Genomic DNA, 19,764 nt, shown 5'->3' with positions numbered 1-19,764 from the left:
TTTAAAACATGCCTTTGGGTCTTCCGTCAGTGATTGCTGGGGACTGCCCAAGTGAGAGGTAAAGCAGGAGATTGGTGGGCCCTGTCTCTGGTGAAAGTCAGTCTGGGGATAAAGCCCAACCAACCAGACATTAGGAGCAAGAGAATGTAATATTGCAATATAGGAAAGGTATATAAATGAGTAAGTATGCATGATTATACAGTTGAACGTAAGAGACTCAGGATGAAAGGCTGTTATTCCGGGATCAGGTCTGGATTACTGGGATGGTTGAGGCAAAAGGAAGTTCCTTTGTAGTTGCAAAGGGAGGAAAGGAAAGATTGGCCAACTCCGCTATGAAGACAGTGGGGCAGACGTAGCACTGTAAGGAGATGTGGCCGGGCGGGGGGGCGGGGGGTGTTGGAAGTGGAAGGCAGAGCTCCAAACTGATTTCCAGCCTCAAGACTACATCTTGGGAGCCAGGTGATAGACAGCTGGAGATCTCAGTCCCAAAGTATTAATAATTAATGTCAGACCTGTTTCAAATAAAATTGCCTTCATTTATAATTTGTTAGTGGACGAAAAGGCATGCCCATATAAAGGAAATGTCAATGTAATTAAACAGCCAGGTTAAGGAAATCAATTCTGTTATTCTTACCTGGAGATCTGATGCCCAGCATACAGCAGCAGTCCAGTCAGAAAATACAGGTAGAGATGAACCAGGTGTTGTCTGGGCAAGGTTAGGAGCACAACACTTAAGATATAACCTGAATAAGAAATTGAAATAATACAGGGTTAACTCTAGAAATCCTTACTGGATGATTTTCAAGTCATTTGTGTGAGGGCGTAATGACTTCTCCTAGGGACGTCCATGCTTTCCCTGTCTCATTATTGATACTCAGCCTCTACTCATGAAGACCCAAGCATTACCCAAGCTTTTGGATGAACAGCACCTCCAACTTGCTGAGATTAAGTTCAACCTTTTTGTCCCTATCCAGTCCCTCACAACTTTCAGACAGCATGACTCAAAGGGGCCAAGATCATGCATTTTGCACTCAGGTCCTGAAAATTCTGAAACTCATGCCCCACTGGTTCCTCTAAGACTTTCCCTAAAAAGAGAAGGTTGGATATTGGGCAGAAGTCATCCAGTATGGTTGAACTCATTGCTTCCTTCAAGACAGCTGAGGAAAGAGAGATTCTCCCAGGGTCACAAGAAACAGAGAGTCTACTCGAGAGTTGTGATATCCAATATTTGGGTTGGAGATTTGTAACTGCTCCTCCACTCTTTCTTCCATCTTTACCACAGAGGAGATAAACTGAACTCTTATCCATTGGAAGTTTAGGCTATCTGGTTTAATGCTTAATTTCAACATTAGTCTAAGATACCAACAAGTTCTGTTTGAGGGATAAGAGTTTCCCCCTGCTGTACAATCTGTTTAAAAAGTAGCAATCACAAGTCCATTGTTTCAGTGGGCACATTTTTCTTTTCAATAAAAGATGCTATCTTTTGGAAAACAGTCTATGTTTTGGAGCCAGGCAGAACTGACTCACAGCATCAACTGGTTGGAAGTCAGGGCATTCCGCCTGGCCCTGGTACAATTCCACTACTCTGTCAAGGACAGGCACATTCTAGTTCTCACAGACAACATCGCAACCAAGGCCCACTTAAACAGGCAGGGGTGGACCAAATCGACGGCCCTTATGCGGGAGGCCAAAAGGCTGGGACAGTGGGCTGAAAGGAATGTTCTCTCCTTAAAGGCGGAACATATAGTGGGGGTGGACAACATCACAGCCGATTGGCTCAGCCGGGTAGAAGTGGACAACTCGGAGTGGAGGCTGCATCCGGCCATCTTCAGAGAGGTGACAGACTGCTTCGGTCGCCCGGAGGTCGACCTATTTGCCACCCCCCGCAACACCCAACTCCCCAGGTTCTACTCCAGGTACCAAACACAGGGGGCAGAGGGGGCGGACGCTCTCTGATGCCCGTGGCCCCCGGGGACTTCTCTATGCATATCCACTCTTGCCCCTGATTCCCAGGGTCATTCAAAAAAATTCTTCAGGAGGGGGCGGAGGTGGTGCTGATTGGCCCCTACTGGCCCCAGAGGCCATGGTTTGCAGATCTCCAATCACTGGAGATCGGTGGGCAGAGCTTGGAGGATTCCCAAGGAAAGAATGTCCCTCAGCCAGGGGTCACTGGAGCACCCGGAACCCCAATGGCTCCAGTTGACCACGGTTGAGCGGAGCATCCTGAGGGAGGAAAGATTCTCCCCCAGGGTAATAGAAACTATCGAGGCCGCCCGAAGACCCTCCATGGAGCGCATTTATGGCGCAACCTGATGGGCCTTTTCCACATGGTGTAACTCCCGGGGACAGGACCCAGTGAGAGCCACCGTTCCCTTAGTGCTGGAATTTCTCCAGGTAGGCCTGGACAGGGGGTTAGCTCCCAACACAATTAGGAGACAAGTCTTGGCCATCTCATCTGTGCTTTTGTGTGGCAGACCCCAGACTCTCACTCACCAACCCTTGGTCAGGCAGTTCCTGAAGGGGGCGTCCAATCTCAAACCACTCACGGTACATAGGTACCCCTCCTGGGACTTGCATAAGGTGTTGGGATGCTCTGATGGGGGCCCCGTTTGAGCCATTGCGAACAGTGTCACTAAAGTTTTTAACCCTTAAGGGGGTATTTCTGGTGCCCATCACATCCGCCAGATGGATATCAGAACTGCAGGCCCTGTCCACCAGGGAGGACCTCTGCATTTTTCACCAGGACAGAGTGGTGTTGTGATTGGACCCCTCCTTCATACCTAAGGTGTGGTCATACTTTCACAGGTCGCAGGAGCTGATTTTGCCCAATTTTTGTCCAGACCCTTCTCGCCCACTAGAGAGGAAGTGGCACACCTTAGACATAAGGAGGGCTCTGAGGATTTACCTCAGAAGAACCCGGCCGAATAGAAAGTCCGAGGCCATGTTTGTCTCATTCCAACTGGGGTCTCTGGGCAAGAAGGTGACTTCCACCACCATAGGCAGGACCTGCATTGCTACGGCCTACCAGTCTCAGGGCATACAGTCACCGAGCCCCACCACAGCACACTCCACATGAAGTGTGGCCACCACTGCGGCCTGGGCAATGCAGGCCTCATTGACAGAGATATGTAAGGCAGCCACATGGTCTTCCCCCTCACCCTTCGTGAGGAACTACAAGTTGAATACCTTTGCCTCGGTGGAGGCTTCGTTTGGTCACAGGGTATTACAGGCGGTTCATAGGGCAGGGGACATACTCCACCAGGTTTACTTTGGCCATGTTCCCTCAGTAGGTTACCCTCCCTAGGGACGTGTTAGCTTTAGTACGTCCCATCCTGGATACTCCTCCCCTCACTATGGAGAAAGGGCGTTGGTACTTACCTGATACAACTCTTCTCATAGTGGGGGAGGAGTATCCAGACCCTCCCTGTCATGATAATGTAACATGTGTTATGATGGATGTTGCACTAATATGTTCAAGTTATAACTCAATAAAAAGTTTGAAACCATAACAAAGGTATGGAGTGGATGGAGCAATGGGTCGGATAGAGTTCTTCGCCGAAAACTGGGCGGTGCCTGGTGGACCAGGGGCGTATCCCAAAAGCTTATCTGACTCAGTCCAATCAATGAGAGGATAAGGTCAACCCATCCTAGATACTCCTCCTCCACTATGAGAAGTGGCGTATCAGGTAAGTACCAACACCCTATTGCTGATGGGAAACAAAGTATACAAAATTATTTTCTCCTTCCCACATCGATCACTAGGCCAGATATCAAAAGCCTTAAAATATGAACTTGTATCTTTCAACAAAGAAGACAACAATGAACAGAGTTAATTTTTCAATCATATGCATCTTTTCTTTCCGAAAGTTTCCGAAAAAGGGCAGGACTGCCTGGAATGAATTATAAAAAGTACCTTTCTTTTTGCCAAAAATTCATTTTAAAAATCAAGATTTGAAACATACCTATAGTAAAGTCTAGCAGCTACTTCAAATAGTAAACAAAGTTTCTAAATGGATGTTAGCAAATGGCAATGATATTATAATAGTGCATATACAACACGAGTCACCATTGGGATCAGAGTTTGAAGTCAGTAATTTAAAAACCCAATGTTCAGATTTAAATCTGTGCATGATCAACAAAAAACAAAAGAAAGGCAGGCCAACTGCCTTTCATTTAGGCCAGATATTCTAGATTTGCATCTGATTTAGTTAAAGGTGGAGAAATGAATCTGATCTATTCACAGGAAAAAAGGAAAGCCCATTCATTTTTAAAAGTATCATTAAACCTTGACAAAGTGGAATAATATAGATTACACTGTTCGCTAGCTGAAACATAAAAGAAACTGTAAATCTGGTGTTGCACAATCTTTCCAATATTAATCTTTTTTGCAGTGTCCTATGTTCAACAAATCCATAATTGTTCATATAATGAAACATCAGTATCTAATTAAAAAGCACGTTCATTTTTTTAAACCATATTGATCTCTGTAATACAATAAGCACCATTCATAAGCAAATATATTTTAGATGGTAAATGTTATATTTGTAACATTATCTGAATGCTAACTTTTTAAAAGTATTCTTTACCATGTCTAATATGAAAACAAATCTTTTGCTAAATTAGCCAACTTTTAAGTTTGCAACAAATTTAAAATTCCTCAAAATCTTTAGTGAGGAAGGAAATTTTTTGAATTTGAAAAGATTAAGTAAACCTTGAAGTTATTTTATGCAACAAATACAATGAAATCTATAAATATTAAAAGATGTTAATATGCTAGTGAATTATATTCCAAAACTGGAATCTGACTGTTTCTGAGGAATTCTGGTTGGATCAGGGATTGAAGATTACAAAAAGAATTATTCTGAGAAATTGAAAAAGTGGTGTTATTCTAGTCATTAAGGATTTGTTTTGGGAAATATGTAAACCCATAATGGCAAAAAAAAAAAAAAAAGAATAAAAATAGATATATGCTGGGCAACTCCCTATCCTTAGTTTTTTCCTTCGCCATACAAATCTAAATGTCTCTTTCTGCCATTGCTTCAATGGTACATCAGTTGTCAATAGATACGGTTTGAAACAAATACATAATTCTAGGCAATGTTCACATCTCTTTAATATGACAGCGTGTTGAATTTCGATGCCACGGTATGAATGCAGACACCAGCCTTCCCCAGGCTAGAGTGCCAGATGTGTTAATGTCTAATACATATAGAAGTCAAAAGACTGAAGTGGGAAAATATAGAAAATGTATTAATAGAGTTAAATCAAGAAGAGAGGATTGTTAGATCATTAGACATTTAAGGTATTGATATTAAGCTAAGAATAGACTAAATAATGAATATGATTGCAAATTTAAATTGTTATTGCACAAAACATTTGTGCCCAGACGACACAGTTTGATGGAAGATGGACTGTTTGTATTAAAATAAAATAAAAAAATTCTACAAAAAAAAGAAGACCTTGGGTTGCCTACATTACAAATTCTGAACTACCTAGAGCAGTGGTAGTCAACCTTTTTCTACCTACTGCCCACTAATGGATCTTTCTTGATGGAAAATTTTCCTTACCGCCCACCAGTTTTTGCGCAAGTGCGGAAAATGAGCATATTTCTTTTTTTCAGACATGCGTTCTAAATTTGTTTCACAATTTAACTACTACTTTTACTCTTATGTTTTGATCTGCACTCCACACAGTGCTTTTTTCCCTCTTTTCCCTTTTATTACAAACACCAAAAACAATGCTACATTAGGTACCAATTTTTATTAAGTGTCACCATCAAAACAAAATTCCTTTTCCTGCCTTCTTCTTCTTTACCTTTCTTATAGTATTTCACTATATCAAGGATCTCTTTTTCCCTTTTTTATTTTCTCCTTCTTCCTTTCTTTCTTTCTTTTATTTTATAAGATAACAAAACTTAATTTATGAGCCACACTAAACACTGCTTACTCTCTTCCTTTATTTTATCCCCTTTTCTCTATTTTTCTTCCCTTTTTTTGTTAATTTTTTTTTATCTTTTCCTTTTTATCTTCTTTTTTTACCTTCCTTAGGGCAATGTACAAAAGTAAGGCTGAGCTAGTTAGCCCAATTATTATTATTAGCCAACAACAATTCTCTCCTGCCTATAACTTTTCTTTCTCCTATTTTGCAACTGCTTTGCTCTGCTTTATTTTATAAGATAACAAAACTTATCTGCCTGTCCCTGCTATCAGTTTCCACTCCTCCCCTTCCTCTTCCCACGTGTTTGCTTGTTTGCGTGCATGCGCACGTTGGTTTATTGATGTGTGCGCTTGCGCTTGCCCACTCGCTCAAAAGGAGGTTTTAACCTCCGAAATCCCTACCGCCCACCTGGAATCCCGAAATGCCCACTAGGTAGGGACCAGGTTGACGACGTAGAGTGATGAGCAAGCTGTTTCTTCCAAATGAGTGGTCCTGAAAAGTGAACATGGGAGTACTAGGAATTAATTCTTCTTTCTCAGCCTGTCTGATGAAGACAGCTCCTAAACTTGGGATAGGACACACAGACAAATTTGAAAAGTTCTCTGCACACTTTAGTAATACTACGAGGGTGGGATTAAATAATGACATAACGAAAAGATTCCATGTTCCCATCCAATCTTTATGTGTTGTGTTCATCCTTTCTTTTTAGTTATTTTTCTTCAGAAATCTAATGATTTCTTTTAATGATCAAGGAAGCCTTTGATTAGACCTCCTGTGTAAGTCAGTCCAACAAAATAAAACAAGACTTAGAAAACATTCAAGAAGCTTCTTCAGTTCTGACTGAATGTTGGGTAATGGAAGGATTTAAACCCCACCATTCAGTCAGGACTGAAGAAGCTTCTTGGATGAGAAGTGAAACATCTTCAAGGAAAAACAAAGAAAGTCCAGTTGCCTCTTGAAAATGCACCTTTGGCATAACCATGACTTGGATGGCTAACATTCTCCATAGACAAGATATTAAAATGCAACCTATAGGAGTCAAATAACTTTTGGGCATGATTTTTTAGTTTTAATTCTTAGCTTAGATACCCAAGAGTAAATAAAATAGCACAAACTCCAGAGAAGAATAGGAAAAGCTAGTATTAGACCCAACTCATTTTTCCACCTCCCTTAAAATAAATGATTTAGAAGGATTCAAATTTGGGCTACAGGATCCATTAGGGATTTTGAACCAATATGTTAGAAGCACAACAAGTTTATTTTTATCTGCATTCCTTCTGGCCATTATTTATTTCTGGTTAGAATTCATAGATGCTTTCTTTTATTAAAGTGACAAAGTATTCTGTATCTACTTGAAAAGAAGGCTAGAAAGATTTTCTCTCAAGTACTGATAATACAGTAAAAGGTCTGATGGTAGTTGTGTGTCCTCCCCGCTTTCCCACTTTGTTCCTTTTAGGTTTGGGAGAAATTCAGGCCTAAAAACCTGCTTCTCTGTCTTGCTGGACATTTTGCAAAAAGAAATAGCTGCAACAGTTCAGTACAATGGGACCTCGGATGCCAATCGTAATCCGTTCCAGGACTTCGGTTGGCACCAGGGGTGGGTTTCAACCGGTTCGCAGCGGTCCCTGCGAACCGGTTGGTCGGCGAACCCGGAAGTAAGTAACTTCCGGGAACGGCGAAGGGCGCACCCACCCGCCCGCGCTCCTTACCCGGTTTTGACGAGTTCTGCGCTTCCACGCATGCGCAGGACACATACAGCACCTGCGCGATCCTCCAGGAGCAGCTGGAGCATCGCACAGACGCTAGTACGCATGCGTGCGCCATGCACATGCACGCCGCTGGCCCCGTTCCAACCGAACCGGTTGGAACGGGGCGAGAAACCCACCCCTGGTTGGCACCCAATTTGGTCGTAACCAGAAGCAGGACAAACTGTGCATAAATACACACAAAAAATGGCGCAGAGAAATCACTGAGGCAGGGAAAATCGCCATGGCTGTGTTTATTTGGTACCCGAGGATGTGTTTGTGACTTGAGTTTTGCATTTAGCAGATTTTTCAGTCAGCACCCGAATTGTTCATCGTCTGAGCCATTTGGGACCCCGAGATGCATCTGCTTATGGGAAATAAGTAGCTTTGAGCAGAATTTCCATGAGGGAAGAAGGCTAGGTTTCTTTCCCTTACAAGGAACCAGATTACTGAAAGAGAGAAATCTCCCAGCTTGGCAATTAAAGCAATCTTCTGGGATTAAAAAAAAATGCTCACCCCTAACTTACTTGAATGCTGTTTTATATGTATTTAATGCATTCTAGGATGAACATCTGCAGAAATAATTTTTCATTTTTTCCCCTTTATTTCATTCATGGCAAGACTGGGAACTCTGGGTTTTGGGGGCCTGTCAGCTATATGACTATCTTTGGAGCTGGATGCCATTGCATTGTCCCAAAGAGACCTATTATGCAATCTGGGGATCCTCCTGAACTCATGACTCCTGCTCAAAGAGCAGAGTCATGGCTAGGAGCGCCTTTGCACTGCTCAGTGTCTTGGACCAGTTGTAACTGCTCTTAAATTCAGGAGGGGGGGCTCTGTAATATGGTCTACATGGGACTGCTCTTGAAAAATATCCAGAAGTTTTAGCTGATGCAGAATACAGTGGTGTGGGCAGTTATGCGTGCTTCAATATCACACCTTTGTTCCATGAACTGCATTGGCTGTCACTTTGCTTCCAGGTTCAATTCAAGGTGATGATTTTAACCTTTAAAGCTCTTCATGGCATAGGACCAGGTTATCTACCTCTCCCTAATTATATCAGCTTGGCCTCTTAGATCTGGCAGAGACAGTCTGCTGCAGGAGGTGGGCTTTCTCTGCTATGGCGCCTGCCTTGTGGAACGCCCCACTCTCCAAAATAAGGTTTGCTCCATCCCTCTTAATGTTCCAGAAGTCCCTCAAGATATGGCTATGTGAAACAGAATATTGCGGATGACTTTAGGGAACAAGGGGAAGAGATGTTGCCTGCAAAACAATCAACAACAATCAACAAGTCAAGCCTTAAACACACACAAAAGAAACTTAGGAAGGACACACCCTAATTGAAGCTTGGATCTTCAGACTTGCAAGAGTCAGTTAATGTAGTTTTATGGTAAAGAATTAGCTCATCTAATTGTCTTTACTGTTTGGTTTACGAGGAAGGGCTGACATTATCGTCATCAGGTCTAGGGATCCAGGAGACTGGTGACATTTTAAGATGGCTCCATCATTGTACTTAATATTTACTTTCCCCTATGCCTTGCATTTTTTAAAATATATTTTAACACTGATTGCTTTATATTTTTAATAAATCATTTTTATATGTTCATTGTTGTATACGGCCCAGAGTCACTTTTTGTGAATTGGATGACCATACAAATTTGATGGTTGGTTGGATTGAAGCGAAGGAAAATCTGAATGACATTCATTATCTCAACATTTTAATAGTTCAATTAGACCCATCTTAACTGGAAATATTATTAACTAAAGGTAAAAGTGATTCCCTGTCCAGTTGTGTCTGACTGTAGGAGGCAGTGCTCATCTCTGTTTCTTAGTGGAAGAAACTGAGGAAGCCAGTGTTGCCTGAAGATGTTACCATGGTCATATGGCCAGCATGACTACCGTATTTTTGGGAGTATAGCACATACTTCCCCCCCCTTAAAAGAGGGTGAAAATTTGGGTGTGTCTTATACACTGAATGTAGCCCCCCCATCATCCCCAAGCCTTTGGACTCTGTAGTTCCCCCATCAGCCTCAAGCCTTTGGCCTCTGCCTCCCAGCAATTTACCTCCTTGCAACAAATGGGGGCTTGCAAAGGCTGCAATAGGTTATCGCAATCCCTGCAGCCTGAAACAGCTGGTGACCGAGAGAAACTGAAAGTGAAACTTGCTGTTTGCTCCACTAGGCAAATTGCTGGGAGGCAGATTTTTTTTTTCTTGTACTAATCAGGCTGTTTGCTGCAAGGAGGTAAGTCAATAACTATAAATGCCTATAGAATGTTCAAATTATTAGACTTATTTTTTAAAGACTGCTTTATTATTGTTCCAGATAGCTAACAAAATGAAGACGCTTTTAAAAATAAATGCTTGATCTGAAGGGGCTCAGTGCTATTGTAGCTTCTTTTAAATAGCGGAGAATAACTATACTTCCAAAAAGCACATCAATTTTAACAGCATCTGTACAAGTAAAGTCTGAAATGTAACACTATAGAAAGTGTATATTGTCTGTACTGTTTGCTGTTTGTTGCAAGGAGGCAAATTGCTGGGAGGCAGAGACACATATTTTTCCCTTGTTTTCCTCCCCAAAAACAAGGTGCGTATTATACTTCGGAACATCTTATACTCCAAAAAATTGTGACCCGACAAAAGCGTGCCGACAAAACCGCATCGCTAAAGCCGTGACGTTCATCAATGTGCCAACAACAATGCAGCAACAACAGCACAGAGACAGAAGGGCACTTTACAACAGCGCATCGACAGAAAGCCGATTTAACTTAAGTTAAGAGTTAGGTTTAGGGTTAGGTTTAGGGTTAGGTTTAGTTTTACAGCGCGCTTCTGTCTCGCCACGCTGTTGTCGGCGCGATTCAGCGCTCATTCGTCGGAGCACTTTAGAACACGTGGTTTTGTCACCACGGTTTAGTCGGGCGCGGTTTTGTCGTTCGCCCTTTTGGCGGTGAACCCCGAAAAATATGGTATATACCAAAATGCATGGAACGCTGTTATCTTCCAAATGAAGCAATATCTATTTTCTACTCACATTTGCATGCTTTCAAACTGTGAGATGGGCAGGAATGGGAGCTCACTCTGTTGCACAGCACTGAGGTGTCGGACTTGGGCTATCAGCTTTCCAGCCATCGTGCCCTCATTAATTCCCTAACTACATAAGTGGATTTACTTTCTGGCAATCTTGGAAAAATCGGAAGGCCCTTAAACTTCCATTTTGGACCCAATGTGAACTGAGAAATCTGAATTTCCCTTTCCTTAAAGCGTAAAAAGATAGCAAGCCTATCATAGTCACTAAGTGTGTGGGAACTGTTCAGTAAATATTTCCCAATATGGGCTCACCTTCTGTGCTTGAAACAGCAGCGCCTGCATTTTAACAACCAGCCACAATGGAAAGGGAACAGAAATAGATTGTACAGTGAGTTCCAAGCACAAGAGAAGCACATTAGATCTCATGTGCCTTCTCATTGTGTTAAATAACTAATTTTCTAAAAGGAACTCAAGATAGAGATTGATCATCACACTCCAGAGGAGTTCATTCCTCCATGTCATCAGAAAAGTGATACAAAACCAAATCATAAGATTGTGTGTTCACTTAAAAATAGCTGTGCTCTAAAATAAAACATTCAAAAATTAGATCTGTCATTCAGCCTAATATCTGCTTAAGCATAAAACTCACTTGGAGATGTCATTAATCAAGGTTACAATCCTGAGAATTTCATGCAGACATAGGCGTAAAACATTTGCTCCTGTGATTATATATGTTTTCGTAGTTTTTCACAGGTGTAGGTATGCTGGTCTTGTTGTATTCTGGTCTTTTCCCATGTAAGATTGAAATTGTCTTGGCAACGTTTCGGTGAGGTCTTACTCACCATCCTCAGGCTGGTGTTTTCAGCTTAAAGTGTGATCGGAACTGCCGTCTTTCTATAAATCTTGGTAGGGGTGTGTGGAGTGCTGGCGTTGTTTCAGTAAGTGGATTGATTGGATGTGTGGCTGTATCATGATTGGTAGTTTTGGAGATTTGAAGGAACCAGGTTAATCTCCAAAACTGAACACTTCAACAAGAGAACAATTATGGAAACTATCGAAATAGAGAAACATTCCCACAACATGAATAAACGTGACAATACCTCCCGTCTACCAGACATCTGGCAACCAGCCCTAGTCAACAAATCAGCCCCACCCATCACCCATGCCGTTACAACACGAAACAACAATGGACACACAACCAGCACCAATCTACCAATCATGATTCAGCCACACATCCAATCAATCCACTTATTGAAACAACGCCAGCACTCCACACCCACCCACCCACCAAGATTTATAGAAAGACGACAGCTCTGATCACACTTTAAGCCGAAAACACCAGCCTGAGGATGGCGAGTGAGCCCTCGTCGAAACGTTGCCAAGACAATCTCAATACCTCTACAAATGTGCAGAGGAGTTCCATGGGCATAGAAAAGGGTATCTTGCAGCAGACAGACAAAAGCTGGTGAAGAGGGTGTGAGGAAATTGGAAACTGGATGAGTTATGATATGCCAGGACTCAGTTCTTTTAACTGAAATGTAATAATTATTTTTTGTGCAAGGAAGTTGCTCCCGTATCTTAATCACCCCTGAAATGAGAAGACATCTACAGACATTCTTGAATTAAGCTCCGCTCTTGCTGACTACACAGGCACAAGCATGCTATTTTCTTGGCAACAACATGGAAGTGCCTTTCCACTGCCTTCTTCCAGGATGTTTTTCTAATTTCCCAGTCTAGCCTACAGCCCTGGAATTCACTGACAGTCTTCTCATTCATTCAACCAGGGCTGAACCTGCTCAGACAAGGACACTCAAGGGCTTCAAAACTCTGCATTAGTTTTAGCTACGTAGTTCTATTCCAATTTAGGAAGGCAGATAGAAGGTTATGTAATATAATATTAGTGAAAAGTTTCCTGATATTTAAAATGTATTTAATAATACCAATTTTTATTTTTTAAAAATGAAAGTAATCTGAAAGTGACCTCCCCCAACCAATCAATTAAAAAAGATGAAAAAATATCAACACTTAAAACAGTAAAACAAGATTATTGCAATAATGGTGGAAACACATTAATGACATAGCAACACAGGTTTAGTCAAACACTTGGACAAACAAATACATTTTAGCTCATATCAAAAGAGAGATTTGATAGCAGGCATAAATAAACAAGAGAGGAATCACAATACTGAGAACATTTGCGTCAGTAAGGCACCTGAATAGTTGCACAGTAATTGTATAGCAATTGTAACATGTTAGATTGTTGTGTGTCATAAGATGGGTGGCCCAATAATCTTTTTAAATAAATAAATGAGATGGTATTCACCACTTCAACTGAATTGCTGAACAAATATATAAAGATGATGATCTAAGAGACATCTAGGTTACCATTGTAATAACAGAAAACATGAATTCATAGTTATGAAACCAAGAATACTTTCTTGTGACCACCAACTAATTAGGCTTTGATTATTCCTTCATACATTCAATTATATATCCACCCATCCCAACACCTAACATTGAATTTGGCATTATGCTCCCCAATCCTGAAAAAGGCTGTGATTAAACATATATTCCTTTAGTAATGGAAACACTTTGCTGTGGGCTTCCTTTAAACTGAAATACTTGAAAAGGGGAATCTATATGGATACTTTACTTGATTTAATTTTAAGAATATTAATAGTAATCATCAAATTATTGAAATCAATTTCTGAGTTTTGAAAAGAATAGGTCATTCAGTCTTGAAATATCCGCGTCTCCTTCTGTCTCTTTCTCACACAGGAGGATCCTCACATTACTGTCAAAATATTTTTCCCAAATCGCTCTTCACAAATTCAGAAGGGGGAGAGTATCCAGAATATGTGCAGTGCCACACACAATAATCACAGCAGTAAACGTTTCCCCATATTTAAACACAAAGTACTGCAGGTGATTAATTACAGACAACAAGAGGAAAACACTGAGCAAATCCCTCAGATATAAAAAAATATTTACATGCATTTATTTATGAGGTCTTTTTTTAGCTCATGCTGTAAAATCCTACGTATCTTCATGGAATTCTATAACTAAAATTGTTTGAGTATATTTAGCATGACAAGCAAAATTTTCATATTATCTGAATTCCCCCCCCCCCCCATCTTAGGGTGGTGTGTATGTTTGTGTCTGCTTAGTTTGGTAAGATCTTCCCTAACTGGAAGAACTGAAAAGTGTGCATGCTCATTTGATTGAGTAATGAGTTTCTACACTATCAAAACAGATACATGTGAATAAAGTTTATCTAGTAGAAAATAGTACCAAAGAATTGAAGCGCTCTACATGGGGCTGCCCCTGAAAAGTGTTCGGAGACTACAGTTGGTCCAGAATGCAGCCGTGCAAGCGATATCGGGTGTACCTAGGTACACCCATGTTACACCTATCCTCCGCGAGCTGCACTGGCTTCCTATTGGTCTCCGAACGCGCATCAAAGTGCTAGTTATTACTTTTAAAGCCCTACATGGCTTAGGATCTGGATATCTGAGAGACCGCCTCCTGCCACATACCTCCCAACGACCAATAAGATCTCACAGGTTGGGCCTTCTCCGAGTCCTGTTGACCGGACAATGCTGGCTGGCGGCTCCTTGGGGGAGGGCCTTCTCTGTAGCTGCTCCAGCCCTGTGGAACGATCTACCCGTAGAGATCCGGACCCTTCCCACTCTCTCGGCCTTCCGAAAAGCCACTAAAACCTGGCTGTTCCGGCAGGCCTGGGGCTGTTGAACAAGGTCCAGCCCCACCCAGACAGAATGTATGGCGTGTTTTTTTTTTAAATTGTATCTCATATTACTTTTTAACTTTTATTTTTATCTTTCTGTAAGCCGCCCAGAGTCCTACGGGATTGGGCGGCATACAAATTTATTAAATTGCCAATTGCCAATTGCCTTTGAACTATGGTGCTGGAGAAGACTCCTGCGAGTCCCTTGGACTGCAAGGCGATCAAACAAGGCAATCAGTCCTAGAGATCAACCCTGAATGCTTTTTAGAAGGCCAGATTCTGAAAATGAAACTCAAATACTCTGGCCACCTAATGGGAAGGAAGGAGTCATTGGAGAACAGCCTAATGCTGGGAAAGCTTGAGGGCAAAAGAAGAAGAGGACAACAGAGAATGAGGTGACTGGATGGAGTTACTGAAGCAATAGGTGTGAGCTTAAATGGACTCTGGAGGACGGTACAGGACAGGAAGGCCTGGAGGAATGTTGTCCATGGGGTCACAATGGCTTGGACACAACTTCGTGACTTACAACAACAAATAGAAAGACATGCATTTGCCACAACTTTTGGGAGGCTTTATTAAAAAAATTAAAAAAGCAGAATATTTTGAATGCTTTTATTTAGCTTCCTGGAGGGTAAACTTTACGCCAACTTTAAAGGTGCTACAAAAGTTAAATATCTACAGGTAATCTTCACCCAACAACATGAACAATGTTTTTAGATGAAACATTATGTGACTACATCGCTTAGTGATGGCAGTTCTAGTACTCTCAGTTGCAGTTGTTAGGCAAGGACCATGGTGTCATGAGGCAAAGTCCTCACAGTTTTGACCTGCCAGGATCGTCTTTGCTATAGTTCCCCACTAAGACTTATGCCTTGCTTCCCCCACCCCAACTTATCTCTGTTAACAGTTAGCAGTTAACTGGACAAATAAATTTCCTTGTCTTTTGGATGCTTGACATGATTCTTTCTATAGCTTAAAATATTTTTTAAATATTTAAATGTATTTTAGTTCTATAAAAATGGTTGGTGTATCACTTAGTGACCACTTCTTTTAACAACTGAGTTTTAGGAAATGGGAATAGTTAACATCACAAACTTCATCTATGCCAAAATTCCTCTGATTTTAAATACTCAGCTGTTATCCTCTGCCTGGAATGCTTCACCACCTTCCAGTACTGAATCTCATTTGCTTCTGCAAACACAATATCAAGGCTCAACACTTCTGCTGTTTCTGATACTACAATGACAATAGGTGAGAAACTTTCCTTGAAGCCCCAGTCCAGGATTGAGAAAGGAAGCCATTGAAATAGAGAAGGCAACAACAAGCAAAGGATATATAACTAGTTAGCTGTTCCACACAAAGAGATGAGATGGGCAGAGGAAATTAGTGGCAGCTTATGATGGAAGGCGAAATGAAGACTCACAGAGCATAAGTAAGCCATGGGTCCATGACTTGCTAGAGCTAACATGCCAATCAGCAGGACCATACTTCATTTGGTTGCTTTGCAAGAGCAGGGGACCACTGCTGGCCTCCCCAAACATTACAGTGTAGAATCAATAAGCTATAAGCACAAAGAGGGACTGCATATTCAGACAGGAATTGGTTTGTTTAGACTGTGATGGGGATGAAATTCATTTGCACATTTTTCCAGCATACACTTCTTAAGGCCATGAACAAACCAGAATGCAGTGACTTCCAAATCTCCACTTTTCCACATTCGCAGTTGGGAGTTTACCATCTGGAAAAATACATATATTTCTGTGGAATTTACACAAAAAATAGTAGACAGTGTATGTATGCTAGAAAAATAATAAAACTGGAAATACATTTCTACGCAGGGATTCTTAAGAAAGAATCTGGCATGGACGTTGATGAAAACAAACATTGAACAGTATTTTTTAAAAATAGAGCCATACTCTAATTGAGATGTGAGCTTACCCCAATATGCTGAACAGTGCATTTATGCAGGAGAGCAATGCTGGTGAAGAAAGTGAAGGAAAGTCAGCAATAATGCAAATTGCAGGTATGATTTCCACCCACATCCAGCACAACTCCCACTAAATCCTGCTACATCATTCATCCTGGCACCATGGAGCCAAGCAGTCAGGAAGCCCAAAAATGATATTGCCTTTATCTTCAGTCTGACTTCACTCTGAAATCTGTGTTATGTCCGGCACAATAATACAACACTAGCTGGGAAAAAGAAAAATGCTTCCGTTCCTCTGCCACCCTGCTAATTCTGGAGAGTGTAATTTTTTCTTCTATGACCAACATGGAATGCAGCAAGATACTCAAGGTAGAAAGTTGCTCCATCCCATTTTCATAGAAGGTTTTGACAGAAAGCCTTATAAATACAAAAAACTAGCTGGCACAAAGAATGGTCTTCTACTCTCTTTATCTGACAGGGAAATGCTATGCTAACATTCTTCTTCCCTTTCCTTGCCACTGTACTATATAACTCATTATTTCATGCCACAAGAATGTTTCTAGTAACTTTTCCAACCTGCTTTCTAAAACTCTAGCATTAATTTCATCTTCTACTTGCACCTATTTTGTTCTACCATGCTCTTCCTGGTATCCCACAATACCATGCCTTTTGTTTCTTAAGATTTAGACCCTTCTTTCCTTCTAAAGTTTGGGATGTCATATAGAGTTCATCTTCCACCGTTCCAAGTTTTCTCCACCAAAGAATTCAGTGATATGGATTACGTTGAGCAAAAAAGGATAGCTGATGAATTCATCTTAAGATAATAAGCAAAAATATTAGCATACATTTTGATTGCTCAGATGTTCCTTCTATATATGAATGAATCAGTAAACCAGGAAATCTTACAAACTTGACTTGATCTGAATAGGAATATTAATCAAATTCAAAGTAGAGAATCAAAGACTGCCTTGTTCCAGAGACACTTAGTCATAGATCTCTGACTCAAGAAAACTGGGAAACTATAACACATGGAAGATTTCTGGTTTCAATAGAAGAGAATATATGTAGCTCAGAGTTGAACTGTGAAGTCATTGGTACTTTCTGAGCATGGCACTAGATGCAGAAAGCACTGAGAACTCCACTTTCTGGTTTGACAGTTCATTCATGCACATAGGAAGAGTTTTGACTACTGACTGGCCCAAAGTTATTCATATGATACATAACTCTTATTTTAACACTGTAACCACACTATTTGACTGTAGCTGCAACATACAATTAACTTATGAATCTTGACTCTTTTTTTTATATTGAGCAAGAGATTATCCATCCTCTGAGCCAATCGTTAAAGAGCTATTCTCAATTAAAGCAGAATCATCTAGATATTTGAGTAGGGGAAAAGAGGAAACACTAGGTTCTTCTGAATAAGCAGATAGCTCTGCTATCTCTGCAAGGCATAAATTAACTGTGGCGGTGAACAACAGATAACATGTAATCTGCAAAGAAAAACAAGATGCTGCAGGCAATAGACAGGTAGGCAGATACTAATCCTACACCCACAGTAACAGGATTAAAACTGAGTTACTGAACCACGCCAAGCAAAAACGGTATCGCTTAGACCAACGTTTTGGAGACCAAGAGAAGCATTTAGCATTATTTTCCAAGGATGGGTTTGGAGGTATCTTAACTTCTTAAATATGCCCATCTCAAAATGGTAGGAAACTCTTTGAAGTAGAAGATCCCAGTGTTTGGGGAAATAGAGAGACATCTCTACTATTCTGAGCACTTGGATCTCTTCAGATATTCCTGTGTAGAAATTAAAAAAAGAAAAAGAAAAGCCTTCCAAAGAGGACTCTTCAAAGCATAGGTAGGCAAGGTTGCCTTCCTCCAGATATTAGCAAACCATAACTCCCAACAGTTCCACTCACTTTAAAGGGGAGACATCCAGAGCACCATACATTTGCACCACACTTTAAAGCTAAAGTGCACCAATGGAAACTAATCTATTGGACCAGTGAATATCAGAAATAGTTTTCATTAGTTGAAAATTGCTGGAGATCTAGAATGTGCAACCTCTCACGATCGGATGAGTCAGAAAAACCGGGGAATACCTGGTGCCAGGGGGCGTTGCCCAAAGAGCTTATCTGACTCAATCCAATCATGAGAGGATAAGGTCAACCCATTCTGGATACTCCTCCCCCCTCACTATGGAGAACCTCTGAATACAGGAGCCTTATCAAGACCCATACTGTCAAGTCCCATATGACCAAGGAATAAAAAATCATAACAACTTCAATAGGGAGTTTTAAAGCAACGTTAGGGATATGATATAGGATCTAGGGAACTGACAGGAACCCCAGCTTTCTTTTATAAGGGAGTTCATTAAGGCATAGTCCTTGAATGTTTTGAATCTGATTCTTAATCGTTTCTACAGTCAACAAATTGGACATTCCCACAGACTATTGCTCATCTTCCCAAATCCATAGCTATCTTATTATTATAAACACCCATGTTATATCACACATATTACTAAACCAGGATTTAAATAATGGTTTATTTAATAAGACACGAAAACCCAAACTAATCAACTTCATTATGGCTTAGTTAGAGATGTGATGTGAATCGTTTCCAATGCACAAAGCTTTCATAAACCCCAACATATTCTTCCAAATCTCAGATGTTTGCAAATAATAGTGCCAGTTTCTGTATGTCCTGACAAATAATACATAGAGATTGAATTCAAATACCAATGATAAAAATATGCAATAAGAAGACTTACTGGTACTTTAACATTCATGTTACTGTATATTGATCTGTTTTATTGATTTCATCCTGCCCCGTGATCCATTTTTAAAGGTAGGTTACAAATATTTTAATTAAATATTGCTTCAGAATTAAAGGACTATCTCACTAATGGAGTTGGGTAGACTGCACTGTGAAATTCAAGAGGCCCTGAGAAAGACTCTGACTATGTACTTGATAGTCTTAACTTAAACTTTACACTTTTTGGACCAAAGTGTAGAGGTTAAACTATGAAGCTACTTAAGCCAATAGCCTCCTCCACATATACAAGAAGTGCAATTAATTCTTGTTCCAACTGCTTTCCTTCCTGAAGGAAACTGCTTTGCTTTGAAGAGCTTCCTGGTGGGATGGACAATAAGCCATAATTTAGTGCTATGATAGAGCCTAGGACAACATGGTCCAGAAAGCATGAAAAAAGAGATTACACACTATTGTATTTGTTTCCAACCACCCCATATTGTTCTTATGCACCAAACACTGCATGAATCAGTTTTAACATTCCTGGAAGAATCAAGACAATAAATGACTGATTCAATCTGGTTTCTCCAAATAAACCATAATTAAAACTAAACACATTTACCCT

General features: G+C 40.8%; 1 protein-coding gene across 2 annotated transcripts in view; it reads right to left on the bottom strand.

Moving 5' to 3' along the window:
* Positions 1–19,764, bottom strand: part of RNF145 (ring finger protein 145) — a 75,430-nt gene that overhangs the window by 40,782 nt on the left and 14,884 nt on the right. For both annotated transcript variants that reach the window (XM_014070767.2, XM_087709390.1), the window contains exon 3: positions 635–743. In XM_014070767.2, coding sequence (XP_013926242.1) covers positions 635–743 — 109 coding nt within the window. The remainder of the gene's footprint in view (positions 1–634; positions 744–19,764) is intronic.

The sequence above is a fragment of the Thamnophis sirtalis genome, unplaced genomic scaffold, assembly GCF_051295495.1.
Source record: "Thamnophis sirtalis isolate CommonGarterSnake01/CBP01778 unplaced genomic scaffold, rThaSir2_p1.2 scaffold_3, whole genome shotgun sequence".
Lineage (NCBI taxonomy): Eukaryota > Metazoa > Chordata > Lepidosauria > Squamata > Natricidae > Thamnophis > Thamnophis sirtalis.
Note: the sequence above shows the minus strand (reverse complement) of the source record. Positions and strands in the feature narration are given on the sequence as shown.